Source organism: Callorhinchus milii, unplaced genomic scaffold (genome assembly GCF_018977255.1).
Source record: "Callorhinchus milii isolate IMCB2004 unplaced genomic scaffold, IMCB_Cmil_1.0 Scaffold2, whole genome shotgun sequence".
Classification (NCBI taxonomy): domain Eukaryota; kingdom Metazoa; phylum Chordata; class Chondrichthyes; order Chimaeriformes; family Callorhinchidae; genus Callorhinchus; species Callorhinchus milii.
In genome coordinates this window covers 118,676,955-118,697,432 of record NW_024704743.1, presented here as the reverse complement: position 1 = coordinate 118,697,432, position 20,478 = coordinate 118,676,955, and the positions used below count along the sequence as shown (strand labels likewise).

The 20,478-nt window shown below is 46.7% G+C and overlaps 1 protein-coding gene across 1 annotated transcript in view; it reads right to left on the bottom strand.

Annotated features, from left to right (window-relative positions):
• LOC103179743 (mucin-5AC) overlaps window positions 1–20,478 on the bottom strand; it is an 84,057-nt gene that overhangs the window by 27,246 nt on the left and 36,333 nt on the right. The window contains 3 exon segments of the mRNA XM_042331695.1: window positions 9,799–9,924; window positions 12,975–13,105; window positions 20,005–20,174. Coding sequence (XP_042187629.1) covers window positions 9,799–9,924; window positions 12,975–13,105; window positions 20,005–20,174 — 427 coding nt within the window.

Here is a 20,478-nt window from a genome sequence, read left to right as displayed (position 1 = left end):
GAGGAAGAAGAGGCGACCACAGGCACAGCCGGAGAGGAACGTCTTCAGGTATGATCTGACGACGGGCAAAGAGGGAGCGAAGTAGAGGGAGTTTCAGAGGCTTGGGGGCACACTGTGGTCGCTGAAAGCCACAAGGAAATTACTGACAGAGCCGTACGAGAACCAGGGAATAGCAGGTTCGACTTCCTACTGCCTGAAAGCCCATGTTCCTCACTCACAACAAAGCAGTTCCAACTCCCGGGACAGATTGAAACCATTCCTTTTGTAAGCATTTGAAACCATGTTGCTTCTAATGTTTGCCCAGATTTCGTGTGTCCCAGCAGTTTAGGAAGCAGTGCATTCTGCTCCCAGGTCAACGTTCCTCGCCAAGTGGTTGTCTTTCCCTTGCCAGCCCCCGGCATCCGCCCATTCCCCCTCCCCACCCCTATTCTCCCTTCCCCACGTTCCATTCCCAGTGACTTGGCCATGATTTGGAAGCTTAGCTACTTGGCACACACGTTTCCTTTCCTTCCCTCCCGCTAAGACGTTAAGCACCTGGAACAAACAACCCTTGTTTTTGGTGGTGATTCTGGTGGGGGAGGAAGCGAGATAGGAATTTTAAAAACAAAATTAGCATGAGTGAAAAATATTTCTGATTTCAGGTATTGAAAGACTTAGCTCACCTGTACTGTATAGTCCCGGTTATCTCTCCCCTCTCCCTCTCCCCCTGGCTCATCGTCAGACACTGTGAAGCACTACCTCGAGTGAAGGGCGCTACAGAAATGCAAATTGTTGTTGTTGTATAGGGCTGCAACAGGAGCAGCTACAGAGAAGGGAGTTTCTGAGAAAAGGGTGAGAGAAGAAAAGGGTGTCCTGGATGACAAACCTCTTTTACTGGGATGATACCAGGATTGGCAGGTTACTGCTATAAGGACAGACTGTATAGGTTGGGCCTTTTATCGATTAGAGAAGAGATGATTGAGGGTGGACTAATATAGGTGTTTAAAATTATAAAAGGGTTCGATAAGTTGAACATAAACAGGGTGTTTCCATTGGTTGGGGAGTCTGTAACCAGGGGAAACAGCCATAAAATAGGGACTAAGGGGAATCTGAAAGAGAATTTAGGAGGAACTACTTCACGCAGAGGGTAGTGAGATTGTGGAACTCGCTACCTGAATCAGACAGTGTACATAATAATAATAATAATAATCCTTGCATTTGATATAGCGCCTTATCATGTCTTTGAGACGTCTCAAAGTGCTTCACAGAATATATTGTAAAGTGAGTTGATGGCATATTTTGTGGGCGAAACACGGCAGCGAATTGCGCACAGCAGCGTCTCACAAACAGTTGTGGATTGAAGTGGATTATTTTATTTTGAAGGAATTATTACCCTTGGAAAAACGATCCGCCAATCAACTAACAACATTGTTCCTACTTACTGCTGGGTAAACGGAGATGTGGGGAGTAAGGAAACTTACCCTACATTTGCCCTACAAATACACAGTCTACACTTTACAGTAGATCCTGTGAAGCGCTTTGAGACGTCCTCCTGACGTGAAAGGCACTTTATATATTTATATCAAATATAAGGATTATCATCGGAATTATTACTTTACGTTGGCATTGTTGAATTCTATCCCAGAGCTCCCACTCCCGGTCTGGGTCCCCCAGCGGCTGTGTAAAGCGGTTTAAGACTTCCTTCTGACATGAAAAGCACTGTGCAAATATAACTTGCATTGCACTGAACCTACAATGTTCAAGTAGCTCCTGTTGGCAACAAAAATTGAGATACAAATCTCAGCAACTGTGACTGCCAACCAGGAGAGGAATCTGACCCAGTTCCCTCAAAGATTCCACGACTGTCCGAAGCCAAATTTATTTGAAATGCAAGCATTTTTATTATTGTTTCCACAAGATTCCCTCTCCCCCCACCCATTTGACTCCAATATTGCAGTCTTGTAGCATATTGGTTGGAGCACTCGCATAGAGGAGGACCTGGGGTCGATCAGGACCAGAGCAAAACGTAAATAGGAACCCGGTTGTTAGTCGATTGGCAGATCGCTTTTCTGGGGGGTAATAATCCCTTTAAAAATAAATGAATAAATAATAATTCGGTCTCTCAATCCACGACTGCTTGTGGGACACTGCTGTGCACAATTGGCTGCCGTGTTACGCCCACAAAAATACACTCTTACAGTATATTCTGTGAAGAGCTTTGAGTCGTCTCGAAGACGTGATAAGGCGCCATATCAATTGCAAGGATTATTCTTACTGCAATAATAATGATGAATACGAGGGGGATGTGGGGGGCAGAAATCCTGGTATGAGTCATTGTACCCCTCCAATCACACTGTTACTCCCTTCCACCCATCCCATTCTCTGGAACTCCATCCCAGAGTTTCCCAGAAAGTGCCTACAGCCCATTGTGAAAAACAAACAGAAAAAGAAATCCTCACATTTTGATATAACACATATTTCTCAAACTCTTCACAGTATGAGTGTTTTATGGGAGAGCCACAGCAGCCAATTTGCGCACAGCAATGTACCCACGAACAACCATGGAGTGACCGACCAATTTTATCCAGGGGATTGTTGTCTGAGACACTGGGAGAAATTCCCTACTATCTTCTGAGTCTAAACGCACAGAAAGAGCTTCAGTTTAACGTCTCATCCAAAGGACAGCACCTCCAATAAGTGGAGCAAACCCCCAGCATTACACTGTAGTGTCAGCCTCGACTGTGAATTCAATGTCCTGGCGGGGGACTCAGAGGTGAGAGTGGTACCGACTGATCCAAGCTGACAGATGCTAACATAAACAATAATAATCCTTACATTTGATATAGCGCCTTATCACGTCTTGGAGCCGTCTCAAAGCGCTTCACAGAATATACTGTAAAGTGAATTGACTGTATATTTTGTGGGCGAAACGCGGCAGCCAATTGCGCACACAGTGACAAAATTTATTTTGTTTTATTTTCGTTTAATGATGTGGACATCGAGGGCGGGGAGAGGAAAGTGGACTTCACTACCCACTCATCAATGTGTTTCATGTTCGACCTTTATTTAAGGAGTTTCTAAACTTAGGCTCAGCAAGCTCGAATCCCAAGCAGCCAGCTGAGGAACGCAAAACACCCTTCACTTCACATATCCAAGCAGTTCAAAGTTCTAAATTTAGAGACCAATTGGGGAGGTAAATGCACATAGTGCAAGCAGCTAGTGTAAGAGGTCAGAGAAAGAGTTGCCGGTCATGAAAGGAAGGTGACTTGTGTGCGTGAAGGTTCAATTGGAATAGATCAGTAGTAATAACGCCATCACTACAGAACCCAGCCTAACATTCCTCTCTAGTTGCCAGCCTGCTTCTCGTTCCTCCGCACCCCACCATCGTTGGATGGGCTTTCAGCCATTCTGCCCCCGCTCTCAGGAACTCCCATCCCGGACTCACTCAGACTTCCCTTGTTCAATTCCAGTCTCGATTAGTGCCTCCTTAACCACTCCTTTGATCCTGTTTTCCTCCCCTCAGCTTCCCCGCACTCCTTCATTATCACGAACCACCCCACTTCACCACAATCCACCAGCTCAGCCAAGTATCCACCCACAGTATTGAGCCCTTTGAGACAACAACAACAATCATTTGCACTTATCTAGTGCCCCTAGTGCAGGGTAGTGTCCCAGAGCGCTCAGATCTCAGAGACATCCTCCTGACATGTAAGATGCTGTATAAAAGTGAATTGTGTTGCATGATTTTGTTGAGCCCTAACAATACAATACAATACAATGCAATACAATAAAATACCAACCAAGCTCTGAGAAACCAAATTCTCTGGGGTCAACAGTGCTGAAACGCTGTCCTATTGAATGACTAAATCGGGACAGTAATGTGAAGTGGTTGATTTATCAACAAAGCTAATCAAATGCTAAGATTCATCTCGGGGGCATTTGACTGTAAATCCGAAAAAAAATAAAATAATATAAATTATAGTGGGAGAGATTAGCAGAGGCGAACTTGTTTTCATTGGAGGAAGGAAGATGGATGGATGGGGCACAAAATGGGTCTTTGAAATGCTTTAGGGTTGAAATGATGTAGATGTGCGCACGTTATTTGGCTTGCTGCTGCAAGCGTAGAACCACAGGGCACAAGTTTAAATTAAAAAAGCCTCAAGGCAAACCAGAGATTAGAAAATCTGCCCCTGCGGAGTATTGGACATGTGGTACAATCTCCCAGCAAAGGCATTTGATGCTGGAAGTAAATTAACTCTTTCCAGAAAAAAAAGCCTGGATAAATTTCTGACTGTGAATAGGATCGGAGGTTATAGGATTCATTTTTTCCTTTGGTCAGCCAGGTGTCTTGAACCAGATAGAGTTCCACGAATTTATGTTTGGAATGAAATGCGTTCTCTCTATCTCTCTCTCTCTCTCTCCCCCCCAGAGGGATGTATCCTGTTTACTTAATTCTGTGAGCATTAGGCATAGGTTGGCAAGAGCCAAGGTTTGTGGACCCCAGAGTGTTTGTTGGCGTAACTGCTGGAGTTTAAATAGCTACAATTGCATTGCTTGCCATTGAGAGCATTGCCTGGCAAGCTTTCCCATTGCTGGTCCAGGTAGGGCCACCCTAGCCGTTAGGGCTTTGGCTTGCAGGGTTAACAGCAGCTGAGTGGGAAGAACAACTGCCTCCAGTGACTGGGCTACCCTACCAAGTCCTGCTGATGAGCCAGTCTGGCTGTGCTATCATCAGCAGTGCCCTGGAGTACTGTAGATCCGCCTGGCTCAGGAACTGGACTATTGAGACCTCCACAGAGAGAGTTGACTCAGTTCCAACAACCAAGCACATCACGTTGGAGCCTCTCAGCTCAAAGAAGACTGTTTATCTCCCCCCTACAATCCAAGGAGGATAGTCCTCGGGTTATAGAAATTCTTCTTGAAGAGAGAAGCGAGTTTGTTCCAGTGTCCTAGCCAATATTTCCCCCCACAACCCACAAAATAAAATTTTGTCAATGACTTTGATAGTGCTGCATGCAAATCAACTACTGTGTTTGCCAACAAAATGCACAAGTCTACAGTGAATTGGGTAAAGCACTGGTTTTGATCACCGCCCAACGTGAAAGGTACTGCAGGAAATGCGAGGAGTATTAGCTGTGAAGTCGGTTCATGCATTCGACTGCCAATTAGTAGCTTTTGGCCTTTTTAACTGAAAAAAAATAATTATCCTTGCATTGGATATAGAGTTTTATCATGCCGCTGAGACGGTTCAAAGCGCTTCACATATATATTGGAAAATGGTTTGACTGTGTATTTTGTGGGTGAAACACAGCAACCAGCTGCACACAGCAATGTCCCATGAAGTGAATGACCAATTTTATCTGGGGGATTGTGTGTGAGCTCAAAGCCCTGATGTGGTAGCTTGTAGCTTGAACCCACAACTTTCCAACTCACACTACAGTGCTACTATCTGAGCCAGGTTGACAAATGCCAAGGGTGGGGGCGGGGGGGTGGGGGAGAACGGTAATAATAATAATCCTTGCATTTGATATAGCGCCTTTCTCATCTTCTAGACGTCCCAAAGCGCTTTACAGAATACACTGTGAAGTGAATTGACTGTATATTTGTGGGTAAACGCGGCAGCCAATTGCGCACAGCAGTGTCCCACAAACAGTCGCAGAATGAAAATGACCAATTTATTATTGTTTTGTTTTGGAGGGATAGGTCTGGGATCCTCCAGCACAGTCAGCACTCACTTCACTTTTGGTAAACAGCCCATTAATCTCCTTATGTATTGGAGGGATAAGAAGGAAATGAGATCTACTCTGTGAGTTTGGTAGGAGGCAGAACAAAAACAAATGTACATCTGTATGTCAGGAGGATGTCCCAAGGGGCTGGACAGTCAAGGGTTTGCACTTGAGCAGGGGGGTGGGAGGGATGGGAGGGGGATCCACGAATGGTGGGGAAAGATGATCAAAAGTGTGGTCAGAGGAATGTCTTGAGACAGACCTTGAAGAAGGAGAGAAGAGTGAAATGTAGCTCCTGGGTCTCCAGGATGGGGTGGGGGCAGATTGGCTGAATACCTGATTGACGTTGCTTGGGCAAGCAGGGCTGGGACATGAACCACAGGAGAAGCCACTCAGCTGCAGCATCAAAACTAAGTCACACTTACTATAACAACAACTGCCAGCAATTATATGGGGCCCAACACACTGGATAACGTCTGATAACGTTTCGCCCACAAAATACACAGTCAATTCACTTTACAGTATATTCTGTGAAGCGCTTTGAGACTTCTCAAATAATTGATAGGGCACTATATCAGATGCAATGATCATTATTAATATTATTATTCACAGAGGGTTATTTTACTCACACAGTGAACCTACCAGGCTGGCAGTAAAGGTCCCAGCAAATAGGAAAGTGGAGTTAAATCTAATTGCTGGATAGCTCGGGCCAAATGGTTCCACATGCCTGATGGGATCGATTGATTAGTTAGTGTCCTGGAGCTATCGGACAAGCTCAACAACCCCCCACTCCCAACCCCATCCACTTGCCGTCCTCTCCCTGGCTAGTCCCACATCCAGCTTTAAAACAAACATGCCGGGTAATAGTGATATAATGGGCCCAGTGTCCTGGCCAACAAACTCCCGAATAAAATTGGTCATTTACTTCACAGCTGTTAGTGGCCCATTGCTGTGAGCAAATTGGCCGGCACATTCGCCTCCAAAATAAACAGTCGCTACACTTCAAAGTATATCCCGTGAAGCACTGTGAGACATGCTCCCGATGTGAAAGACGCTGCATCAAATGTATGAATTATTATAATGCAGGGATTATTATAAAAATATTTTTAAAAGCCCTACATGAACTATTTGCAGTCAAGGGATCACTGGAGGGGTGAGCAGAGGAGGTGATTGGAGAATCAGGGAAGTGTACTAGGGCGTTAAGCAAGTTACTGTTGATTAGATAGTAAATGGTGAGGAGGATAGTTGCAGACTGCAAGAGGATATAGTCAGACTGGTAAAATGGGCAGAAACGTGGCAGATGGAGTTTAATGTGGAGAAATGCGAAGTGATGCCTTTTGGGAGGAAGAATGAGGAGAGGCAATATAAGCTGATGGTACAATCTTAAAGGGGGAGAAGTTAACAGAGAGACCTGGGGGTCATATAAGTAAATCTTTGAAGGTGGCAGGAGAGGTAGATAAAGCTGTTAAAAAGCATACGGGATACTAGGCTTTATAAACAGGGGCATAGAATAGAAAAGTCAGGAAGTTATGATGAACTTTATAAAACACTGGTTAGGCCTCAGCGAGAGACTGTGTTCAGTTCTGGGCACCACACTTTAGGAAGGATGTCAAGGCATTGGAGAGGGAGCAAAGGAGATTTACCAGGATGGTACCAGGAATGAGAAACTTCAGTTATCAGGAGAGGCGAGAGAAGCTGGGATTATTCTCCTTGCAACAGAGAAGGTTAAGAGGAGACTTAATAGAAGTTTTCAAAATCATGAGGGGATTCAATAGGGTGAACGAGGAGAAACTATTTCCACTGGTGGGTGGGTCGGTAACCTGAGGACACCGATTTAATAGAGTTGTTAAAAGAAACAGAGGGGAGGTGAGGAGAATTTTTTTTCACACAGCGAGTTGTTTCGATCTGGAATGCATTGCCTGAAAGGGTGGTGGAAGCCGATTCAATAACTTTTAAGAGAGAAATAGATCCTTATTTGGGGAGGACACGTTTGCAGGGCTATAGGGAGAGAGCGAGGGAGTGGGATTGATTTGGATAGCTCTTTTCGAAGAGCCGGCACAGACACGATGGGCCAATTGGCTTCCTTCTCTGCTGTATAAATCTATGATTCTATGGTAGCCGGCTTGCCAGGTTGCTGGGCGGGGAGGGGGGGAGGGAGGAAGAAGGAGAGAGAACTGCAGCTCAGTGGTTAGAGCACTCGCCTCGCAAGCAAAAGACCTGGGTTGGATTCCCGGGAAGGGCGAAATGTTGGGCAAGTTTCCTTACTCCAAACGCCTCTGTTTACCCAGCAGCAAGTAGGAACCATGTTGTTAGTCGATTGGTGGATCGCTTTTCCGGGATAACAATCCTTCAAAAAAAACTATAATAAATTGGTCACTTTAATCCACGACTGTTTGTGGGACACTGCTGTGCGCAATTGGCTGCCGCGTTTCGCCCACAAAATACAGTCACTTTACAGTATATTCCGTGAAGCGCTTTAAGAAGATGTGAAGACGTGAAAAGCGCTATATCAAATGCAAGGATTATTATTATTATTATCGCTCGAATTCCAGTAAAGTCACAGGTGCTTGGGTCAAAACTATAGCAAGGTTGGCAGCCTCAATGCTCTGGTGGTGCTATTTGTAGTAAAGTCTGTCCTGGGTGGAATCTGGTGTCTGGTGAATCACGGTGTCCTTGATTTCCACTCAAGTGCCCATTACCTTTCCACTGCGCCTCCCCACAGCAACAACGGAAAGGGAAGCGGTATTCAAAATACATCTAAATAATGTTCCCAACAGGAGGTGGAGCTGTGGGCACCGCCCCAGCTGTTATTGTGCCTGCAGTGGCCTCTAGTGTTCCCTCTAACTGGGTAACCTCAGTTTACATCCCTGCGCTGTTCATTAGCTCAAACACCATTTGACTCCACCATTCCTCAAACATTTCACCTCCCCACGCCCTCGCTCTGAGTCAGAAGGTTGTGGATTCAAACCCCTGAACTCAGTTAGGGTCACCGTCCTTCGGATGAGAAGTTAAACCAAGATTCACGTCTGTCTGTTCAGGTGGACGTTAAAGATACCACGGCACCATTTAAAAAGACAAGGGAGTTTCTCCAGGTATCCACGCCAACAACCCCACAGATAAATTTCGTTATTCATTTCACGGCTGTTTGTGACAGCTTCATTAGCCGAGTCCCACAAACAGTAATGGATTGAGTCACCAAATTATTATTATTATTTTTGAAGGGATTATTACCCCCGGAAAAGCGATCCGCCAATCGAATAACAACCGGATTCCTACTTACTGCTCGGTAAGCAGAGGCGTGTGGAGTAAGGAAACTTGCCTAAGGTTTCGCCCTGGTTTAAGTGCTGCCTGTCACACAACAGCAGAGCCAGCACCTCAGGGCTAGTGCAGTAAAGCACTGCCATAACCTACTACCTGACCTGTTTCCATGGCAGCACGAGTAAAGGGCCAGATGCAATAGGATCACATCACTGCAATGTCAGGGTATCTGCCAATGAGCAGACCAAAAAGGAGGGAGGGCGGTGGGGGAGTGGGGGGGGGAATGCTTTAAACTTTCGGATTTAAAACAATGGATCAATTTGCTCCCTGCTCTCTGAAAATCCATCCCAAGTCCCTCCGACATGCTCTCTCTCTCCCTCTCATTGTTCCGAAGTCCATCTCAGGACATACCTCGATGCCTGCACTCTTGGGTCATCTTTAAGGCGCATCCGGATCTAACTCTTTGAAGGCTCTTTCAATCAACCTTTCCCTTCCCCATCCCCACCTCCCTCGGCTCAGGTGCCCCAGCCAGCAGCTTTGAGACGTCCTTCCGACTTGAAGAAGGTGCTGTGTAAACGTTGTGTTTCAGGAAGGGAACCACAAAAATATTGCTCGTGCGGCCCTTGGAGGTTTCCGGCCCTCGGCAGCCAAAAGGTTGAACCCACCCTGGTCTAGGCTGTGAGCTCAAAGTCCCGACGTGGGACTTGAACCCGCATCCGTCTGTCTCAAAGAAGAGAGTGAGTGCTACCAGTTGAGCCAGGCGGAGGCAGTAGATTGTTGGGAGTGGGAGGACAGCAGTTTTATTCAATGGGAGGGAAGAAAAGGAGCTCCTCACCTTTGCCAATCGCAGCAGGGTTTCTCTTTCCACTTCGTCCTTTCGCTGTTTCTCCAACCGCTCCAACTGCTCGAAAAACTTCAGTTGCGTCCTGGCATCGCTCGAAACGCTGTACTGGACATCATCCTGCAATATCAGAGAGACGGGTGGGTCAAGCAACCAATTACCCACCCCTCACCCCGCCATCCACCCCGCCCCATCTTCCCAGCCAAACCACGAACCAAGCACACCCCTCCCCCCCAGTCAGTCGGTGTCTGATATGTGCAGAAACACATCACCTTGCTTAAGAGTATCCAAACCAGAGAGAGTTCATTGATTGCCACCTACACGTGGAAATTCCCGTGTACTGTAATGGAATGCACACTCTCAGCCCAGAGGGATGCATCCTGCTAACCTACTTCCAGAGAGAATTAGATGAAGATTGGCAAGAACTGAACTTTGGGAGTAGCTGCTGGAGACTAACCCACTAAAACCATATAGCTTGTCATTGAGAGCACCGTCTGGCAAGCTTTCCCGCTGCTTGTCCAACTAGGACCACCCTACCCGTTAGGGCTTTGGTTTGCTGAGCTAAAATCCCTGTTCCTTGGTGCAGCTCATGTAACGGCACTTTGACTGCATCAAATCTCACTCAAGATATTTATCAGCCCTGTGTGATCCTCGTGTTAGCAGTCATTTTGTTGGCCAACCAGTGTCTGCCCTTCCAAGTCCTCCCAACAAGACAGTCAGGCTGGTCTGTCATCAGCAGTGGCCTGGAATACTGCGGACCTGTCTGGCTCAGAGGGTTGACTTAATTCCGACATTCCCTGGCTAGCACATCACCTTGGAGCCAACTCAGATTCATGGAGCCGCCACCACCCAAGAGATTAGTCCTAATGGAGATAATGCAATGTAAAAGACCACTCCCTGTTTAACAGGATGTTTCATGACTGTAAAGTCTAACCAGAACTTGAAAGTCCTCATGTCACAACATCGATGCCTTCAGACGCATCAGGTCAGTGAGGTTAGTACATTATATCACTAACCACTAAATGCCTCAGCACATCTCACGAACATCATGGGATGTGTCAGCCCAATTCAGTTACAAGCACACTCCCTCCAGAGTCAGAAGGTTGTGGGTTCAAGCCCCACGTCAGGACTTGGAACGCACGGTCTAAACTAACATTCAAATGGAATAAGGGGGGAGCTCTGCAGTTTTGGCGGTGCCGTCTTTCGGATGAGATGTTAAACTGAGGCCCCACCTGACTGTTCAGGTGGACATTAAGGATGGATCCCATGGCTCTATTTGACAAAGGAGTGTTTCTCCCAGTGTCCTGGCCACCAGATAAAATCATTCATCCATGTTATAGCTGTTTGTGGACATTGCTGTGCGCGGGTTGGCTGTCCTTTTCGATCCAAACGCAGTCACTACTCTTTACAGTGTATCTCATTTTGAGATGTCCTCCCGAAGTGAAAGGATCTGTATCAGATGTAATTTTTTTTAAAACATCTAATCTTTAGCACAAGCTCTATCCCCACCCGGTGGTAGAAAATCGATGCTGCACTGAGCACTTTTCACCCTCTCGACCTCACTCGGGTTTATATGAAAATCCCCCAGTTCTTAAAAATCTGACAATTGGTTGAAACATCACAAAAGCCTCGTTCTTGAGACTGCACAAAATTTCCCTTTGCCAACTTCCCCCAACACTGCTCCCACCCACCCACTCCACAACCCACTCCTCCCTCCCACCCCCAAAAGATTACTTGCCAAAGCCACATTGCCAGCCTTTGCTTCAACCGCAAGACTAAATCCTAAATGAGATGCTTAACGGCAAAAGGAAATTTTATGGAAATTCTCCCATTCTTTTATTTTGCAAATTTTATTAAATACACGCGGTGGGGGGGGGAGGGGAATGTCAGCTCTGAAAAGATTAATGGTCCTCGTGGTTTGGAATAAGACATCGTAATAAAATAGGCCTTCTGCGAATCCCATATATATATATATTTGGATACTGTCTATATGTCAGCCTGGCACAGTTGGTTACACTTTTGTGTCTGAGGCACAAGATTCTGGGTTCAAGCCCCACGTGGGAACTAGAATTCACCAAGTCCCTGATAATCCTCCAATGCAGTGCCGGGGGTGGATCGCGTTGTCTAAGATGCCGTCCTTCGGATGCGACATTAAACCGAGGTCCCATCCATCTGTTCAGGTGGACGTTAATGATCTCCCATGGCACTACTCGGGAAGAGAAGGGAGTTTCTCCCAGTGTCCTGGCCAACAATCCCCCAAAATAAATATAAATGGCCATTCATTTCCTGGCTCCATGTGGGACACTGACATGCGCATTTGGGCTGCGAAGTTTTCCTACAACAACATGTATATATAGTGTTCTGCCCGCAGGGTAGTATCTCAAAGCGCTTAAATTCACATACGCAGTTACTCACTCACTGTCAGTGAAACTACTCACCAACTATCTTGTAGTTTACAATAATAATAATCCTTACATTTGACATAACTCCTTATGACTTCATTGAGATGTCTCAAAGCGCTTTACAGAATCTACTGTATGTACAGTGTTGTGGGTAAAATGCAGCAGCTAACTGCACACAGCAACGTCCAACAAACAGGCGTGGATTGAGTGACAAAATTATCATTCACTTCTCTCCCGCTGGGGTCCAAATCCCCGACTGTCCATCTCCTCCCGACGTGAAAGACGCTATACAAATGTAATTTTGTATTGTATTATTATTATAGCTTTTTAAATTATTTTATTTTTATTTTGAAGGGATTATCATCCCCGGAAAGCAATCTGTCAATCGGGTTCCTACTTACTGCTAGGTAAACAGAGGTGTGTGGAGTAAGGAAACTTGTCCTGCCCAGGAATCGAACCTGTGTCCTCTCACTTGCGAGGCGAGTGCTCTAACCACTAAGCTACAGGACTCCATGAAAGTCATATAAGAATAGAATATCACGACTTGATTCTCTGCTGCCAGCACAAAAGATCACTTCCTCCCTCGCACAGTCAGACAGGGGAAAGGAAATTTATTCTGAAAGCAGGTGGGAGAGTGGGGGAGAGAGCAATACAGCAGAGAAACAGGCACAACTAGTCAGTGCTTGGGACATCCTCCCGACGCGAAAGGCGCTACACAAATGTAATTTGTTGTTGTTGTTGGGGAGAGAGAGAGAGAAAATGTCTGACCTTATAAGACACCATCCGATGCTGTGCAATTGTGTTGAGTTTCTTCACGAGGTTTGACAAGCGCTCCTGGGTTGCGTGTGAGATGGTGTTCAGAACCTCGGAGCTCACCTCCATCACTCCGTGCGTCTGCCCTAGAGAAGAGGAACACACAACGTAGAGACGCACGTATACTGCTATCCCACTGCAACAGGAAAAAGCTACGAGCAACGGTTTGACAAGCTGGGGCTCTTCATTCTTGAGAGAAAAGAAGTCTCAACAGAGGTGAATAAAAGTTTTGAAAAAGGATTGAAAAAGTAAATGCACAACAACATGTTCGGATTCACCAAGACAGTAGAACAAGAGGACACAGGTTTAGTGTTGCAAAGGTATTGCAGACACCATGACATGTTTCTTTACTGAAGAGGGCAATTAATAACTGGAACATGTTGGCCAGGACGCTGGAACTCATTTTAAAAAGTAGCTTGGTGCTGTGACAATAATAATAATAATTCTTAAATTTGTCCTACAAACAGTCGTGGATTGAGTGACCAAATTATTACAATTTTATTTTTTATGGGATTATTACCCCCCGGAAAAGCGATCCGCCAATCGACTAACAACTGGGTTCCTACTTCCTGCTAGGTAAACAGAGGCGTGTGGAGTAAGGAAACTTGCCCAACACATCTGGACGGATGAGAGATCTGATGGGCCAAAGGGCCTTCTTCATCCGAACTGATCTTAAAATTGTGCGATCACAGAGTTGAACACAGGACAAGAGAGGCAGCACAGAACAAACACACCATTTCCATTTGTCCCTGTTTAACCTGCGATGGTCCAAATCAGCTCTTAAAGACTCGGCAGGAGACAAGTACAGGTTCATTAAAAGGGTTCTTCCCAGAACGAGACGGTAACAAAAGCGAACGGTTATTTTTCTCTCTCTCCTCTTCCCCCATACATATAAAAACTGTCTGCCTTATTGATTCGAAGGGCAGGAGATCAGGATTCTTATAATGTCACCACTTCAAATAACCATTCATCTCACAACTAGGAGTGAGCCCTGAGCGCTAGGAAATATACACATTATTTCATTTGGCCCAGAGCAGTATCCTTGCTTCAAGGTCACTTGGAAGGCAATGTTACACTCGCCAGCGCAGAGAGAAACCATGGCTTTGGGAAGGTAAGACAACAGACCTGCAGACACCAACCAGGATTTATTCTAAACGGCTGATCAAAGAAATCTATTGATGCAAACAGTTTAAACCCTCTAAACTGTTTAATCTTTTCTTTTGCCATTATAAAATGCTACTATTATGCCACGGCACACAAATTCATTCAGAATTTCCCTGCTGCCTGATACGCACTGCAATGCAATGAACATTTGCCTCTCAGATAGATGCCAGAGATCGGCTGTTATAATAATAATGATGATAATAATAATCCTTGCATTTGATATAGTGCCTCATCGCGTCTTCGAGACGTCTCAAAGCCCTTCACAGGAAATACTGTAAAGCGAATTGAATATATATTTTTGTGGGTGAAACTCGGCAGCCATTTGGGCACAGCAGTGTCCCACAAACAATCGTATAAATTGGGAGTGGAAGAAACCTCAGGTAAAAATGCTTTAGGCTACGTGTAGTCATTAACAGAGAGCCGTTCTCAGTTGGGTGGAGCACAACATTTACTGTTCAACAATAATAATAATAATAATCCTTGCATTTGATATAGCGCTTTTCACGTCGGAAGGACGTCCCAAAGCGCTTCACAGAACACACTGTAAAGTGAATTGACTGTAAATTTGTGGGCGAACGCGGCAGCCAATTGCGCACAGCAATGTCCCACAAACAGTCGTAGATTGAAAATGCCAATTTTATTATTGTTTTTGGTTTTGGAGGATTATTATTAGGCTCTGTGTGGAGTAAGGAAACTTGCCCAAGGTTTCGCCCTGGAATTGAACTCAGGTCTCTCGCTTGCAAAGCGAGTGCTCTAACCACTGAGCTACAGGACTCCACAAACAAATCATAATGATAAACCAAATTATATATTATATTTAATACAGCTCTTTCTGTCAGGAGGACCACTCAAAGGATGCAATGCAAAGTGTAGTGAGTGTATATTTTGTAGGTGAATACGAAAGCCAATTTGTCTGACGCTACCCTGTGTGAGGGGCACTATATAAATGCAAGTTGTTGTTGTGTGAATGGGAATTGCTGGAGGTCGTAAGCAAATCAAGTGTTAAAAAGAGAGTGGAACAAGATATTAAGAGTAGGCTTGACAGTCCACCAATAGAAAGGGAGAAAGGATAGGGGGGGGTGTGCACGGAGGGAGGGGAACAGAACTCATTAAACCAGACCCTCAGGCAACTGCTGTTTTGTAGCTCGAATGATTTGCTCTGGGGAGCCAAGCGATCAAACCTCACAAAGCTGCACAACATACTAGCAGAAACCAGACCCCCACCCTAGTCTGATTACCTGGTTTTGGTAAACAACTACATAAAAATAGGTACAAAGAGATTCTCAACCAACCTCTCCCAACCCAACCCCCCAACACGCGCACACACATAGCTCCCGCCCCTAAGAAGGGACCTGACAGATGAGGGGTACTGACAGGGTCATTAGGGAAAAGCTATTTCCACTTGTTAGGAAACAGTGAAACAGCGACGTCTTCTACAGAAACAGTGAGCTGGTGACTGGTGAACATGGATAGTCACAATAGTATTAATAATAATAATCCTTGCATTTGATATAGCGCTTTTCACGTCTTCTAGACGTCTCAAAGCGCTTCACAGAATATTCGGTAAAGTGAGTTGACCATATACTTGTGGGCGAAACGCGGCAGCCAATTGCGCACAGCACTGTCCCACAAACAGTCGTGGATTGAAGTGACCAATTTTGTTATTGTTTGTTTTCGTGAGGGATTATTATTAGGCGTGTGGAGTAAGGAAACTTGCCCAAGGTTTGGCCCTGCCGGGAATCGAACCCAGGTCTCTCGCTTGCGAGCCGAGTGCTCTAACCACTGAGCTACAGGACTCCACACAAGCAGAAGAAAGGAGTTTTTTAACCAATAATAACCCTTTAATTTGATGTAGTGCCTTATCACGTTGTCGAGACGTCTCAAAGCATTTCACCGTATGTACTGTAAGGTGAATTGACTGTATATTTTGTGGGCGAAACGGGGCCAACCTTAACACCAACACCTCACACATACACAGCTCCAAACTCCCCTCCCCCCCTCGAACTCACGTGTCAAGCCACGATAGTTAAACGACCTTGGGACCTGCCGATGTAACTTTGCATTGTATTTTTACATTTAACGTATCTTTGAGTCGATTTAAAGATTTCTCTTTTTTGGGGGGGGGGGGGGGGGGGAATTCTTAGAATTTTTTTATAATAATCGAAAGCAAAGCGCCCCAAATGAAAAGGCGGAGAACTCTGCCGTGGACACATGCGGACGGACACACAATCCCACACGTAAAGCGGATTTTTTTTTTAACCTTTTTTATACATTGGACGCTTCTGATGCGTTTCGCACCGAAAAAAGGTGGCAAATCGGTCACTTTTCAGTAACAATTCCACCTTGCGCTGGATACGGCGCCTTATCACGTCTTCGAGAACCCCTCAAAGCACTTCACAGGATGTACCGTAAAGTGAATTGACCGGCTTTTCTGTGGGCGAAACGCGGCAGCCAATTGCGCACAGCGGTGTCCCGCAACCAGCAAATTAAGCAGTTTACAAAAGAAGCAAAGCCCCGGCGACATTAAATCGTTGCTCTGACAACTACTCTTCGCGGGCAAAAAAAAACCAAAAAAACCCCAAACAATCCAAAAAAAGAAGCCGGTCGGAATGAAACGAATTCCAGTTAACAGAGAGCTCTGCGCTCCAATAATTCGGCCACTGGAAGCAGAGAACGGCTGGTGGAAGTCTTAAGCTGTTTCAGACACACCCCAAAGGCTGCAGTAGTCGTGCACTTAAGAGCTGATATAAATACAGCGAGACACATTTTAGCTGTTACTGGGGCAGTTATCCTGGGCTGAAGGCACTTTTGATGAGCAATTTTCAGCTCAAACAGTCTCCGAAGAGTGCTGGGGAGATGTTTTATTAAAATCATAACCTTCTGAAAATTGCTGCACAAATAGCGTCCTGGGTCAATGACAATCAGCAGAGGTATTCAGGACGTGCAGAGCAACACCAATCAACAGGACAATTTTCACTTGTGCAGTGCCTTTCGCTCCGGGAGGATAATATTAATAATAATCCTTGAGTTTGATACAGCGCCTCATTGGGTCTTCGAAACGTCGCAAAGCGCTTCACGGGATTTACTGTAAAGGGGATTAACTGCGTGTTTTGCGGGCGAAAGATGTCTCAAAGCGCTTGACGATGCTGGGGTCAGAGCTGGGGTGGGTCGGGAGGAAGAGGAAGAGAGACAAGCCAGTTCTTTAGTAGGCGTACATCTTCCTACTTCAATCTAAGCTACTTACTAGCTTGTATATTGCACATTGTGTTTGCTCTCTTTGTCTGTGCGCACATGGGAAGCGGTGAATACAGTAAAACCTTTCAAAGCCTATCTTTGACCGTGCCTTCCCCCTTCCTCCATCCCCCCCAGCCCTCTTGAGTCCTCCCATCTCTTCTTTTCCAGGCTCGGGTGCCCAGACAGCTGTGCAAAGCGCTTCAAGTCTTGCTCTAGACGTGAGAGACTCTGCATAATCTTAACTGTATGGTACTGTTTCGATGAGCACAATCTTCCCCTGCAGCATCGCTGCGCTCCTAATTCCTGGAATTTCCTGCCTCAATCGCTCCACCTCGCTCCCTCTTTATCCGTCTTTAAACCCCGCCTTATGACCTACCTCTTTGAGTGAGGTTACGGTCACCTCCCCCTCCCCCCGTCACCCCGGTCGCTGTGCAGCGCTCCGAGATGCTATCCTTCATGAAGGGAGTTATATAAGACCTACCAAGACCTACTGCTGCGCTCTTGCCTCCGCTAATCCTCCTTCTACTCCAAGGTTATCTTGGAGGCAAAGGAATCTTTTCCACCACTAACCGTCTCTTTCCCATACCTCGCTCATCCTCTCCTCAAACTCCAACTGTGAGGAGATGCTGGACTTCAGCCACCTCTGCCTCATCCACAGCCACCCCCACATCACCTCTCCCTGATGACCCACCCCCCCACCCATCCCCCCCTATACTCCGTCGACCCTATCTCTCCCTCCTCCCGCACCACGACTGTCCGCAAACTCAAACCCACCACCTGCTCCCTCGATCCCATCCCCACCTCTCTCCTCGTCTCCCAGCTCCACCTTCTGGCCCCTCTCCTGTCCAATGTCATCAAGCTCTCCTTGTCCACCGGTTCAGTTCCCGCCCCCCTAAAAATAGCCGTCATCACCCCAATCTTGAAAAAAACCTTCCCTGGATCCATCCCTCCTCTCCAGCTACCGCCCCATCTCTAACCTCCCATTCCTCTCCAAGGTCCTGGAATGAGTCGTCGCGTCCCAGCTCTGCTCCTTTCTCACCATTCCCTCTTTGAACCCCTCCAATCCGGCTTCCGCACTGCCCACAGCACGGAAACAACCCTGGTCAGTCACTAATGACATTCTGAACATCTGTGATCAGGGCTCCCTCTGCCTCCTTATCCTCCTCGACCTCTCTGCTGCCTTTGACATTGTCAACCACTCCATCCTCTTACACCGCCTCTCCGCTTTACTCAATCTTTGTGGACCTGCCCTTGCCTGGATCGAATCCTATCTCTCTCACCGTCTCCACTTTGTTGCATCTAACGGTTTCTCCTCCAGCCCCCGCACTGTCATGTCTGGTGTCCCCCAGGGCTCTGTCCTTGGCCCTCTCCTCTTTAATATCTACATGCTCCCCTTTGGTGACATCATCTGCAGACATGGGGTCAACTTCCACATGTGTACGGATGACACCCAACTCTATCTTTCTGCCTCCACCCTCAACTCCAGGACCACTGCTGTCCTGACAGACTGCCTGTCGGACATCAAGTCCTGGATGAGGGCAAACTTCCTACAGCTAAATGTGAACAAGACTGAGGCCCTCCTGATTGGCTCTTGTTCATGCCTTCATCACCTCCAGGCTTGACTATGCAAACGCCCTGCTTGTCGGCCTTCCCAATTCCTCCCTCCACAGGTTGCAGATAATCCAGAACTCTGCAGCCCGTGTCCTCTCCTGCACCAAACTCCCCATCTACCCCACTCTCGCTCGACTCCATTGGCTCCCTATCTTTCAGAGGATCGAGTTCAAAATCTTGGTCCTCACATACAAAGCCCTCCATGGGCCTCGCCCCACCCTACCTCTGTGACCTCCTAACCCCCTACCAACCCGCCCGTTCCCTCCGCTCAGTCGGCTCTGCCCTGCTCCATGTCCCCCGACCCACTCGCCCCACCATTGGCGGGAGAGCCTTCAGCCACTCTGCCCCCAACCTCTGGAATTCCATCCCCCAGTTACTTTGCCTCGCCCACTCCTTAGCCTCCTTCAAGTCCCGCCTCAAGACCCTCCTCTTCAACCATACAATCGGCCACCCCCCTTCCCCTCCCCTCCCTTACGCCCCCTGACCCCAGCTCGGGTCTGAAATCCTGTACTCTGTCCAGTGCCTTGGGACGTCCTCCCAACGAGAAAGGCGCTATACAAATGTAATCTTGTTGCTGTTGTATAAGTGCAACTTGTTGTTTCCGTTTATAAATAATAATAATTCCTGCATTTCATATAGCTCCTTAATATGGGCAAAAGGCGACACACAATTGCGCACAACAGTGTATTTTGTGGGCGAAACGCGGCAACCAATTACGTACAACAGAGCAATGTCCCACAAACAGTCGTGGATCGATCGACCAAATGTTTTTTGAATATTATTTGTTTAAAGGATTTATTACCCCTGGAAAAGCGATCCACCAATCGACTGACAACCGGGTTCCTACTTACTGCTAGGGAAACTTTTCTAAGGTTTCGCCCTGTTCGGGAATCAGACCTTGCGAGGTGAGTGCTTGAACCAATATTCTACAGGACTCCACCCCTCCACACTACAGGTTTCCCTGCACGTGACTTACCTATTTCCAACACTCGTTTCTGCAGCGTTGCCACGGAAAGGAAAGCTTCGTCCTTGCAGGAGTGGATCATGGTGCCCACCGTCTCCGAGTTGGTGGCCAGGATTCGTGCGTTCTCTTCACAGATGTTCACCCCAGCCATAGAGGCCACGTCGTTAATATCGTCCTCATCCCTGAACAACAAGAGCACATCGAGCACAGGGGAAGAGTGAGCCAGAGAAACTCTTGATAACTCACCCCTGAGATAAGTCATCAAACCCAAATAACCCCTCCCTCCCTCCCCTCAATATCCCGGCTGTTTCCTATAAGAAATATTAATTATGATCCTCTGATAATTAGTCATCCGAGGCATCTCATAACTCGTCAGGTTTTCGCACTTTTAAGATGGGGTTTCTCCTATAAACGTGCCCATTCCCTCCGCTCAGTGGGCACTGCCCTGCTCCTCGTATCCCGCCCTGCGCATTCCACCACTGGCGG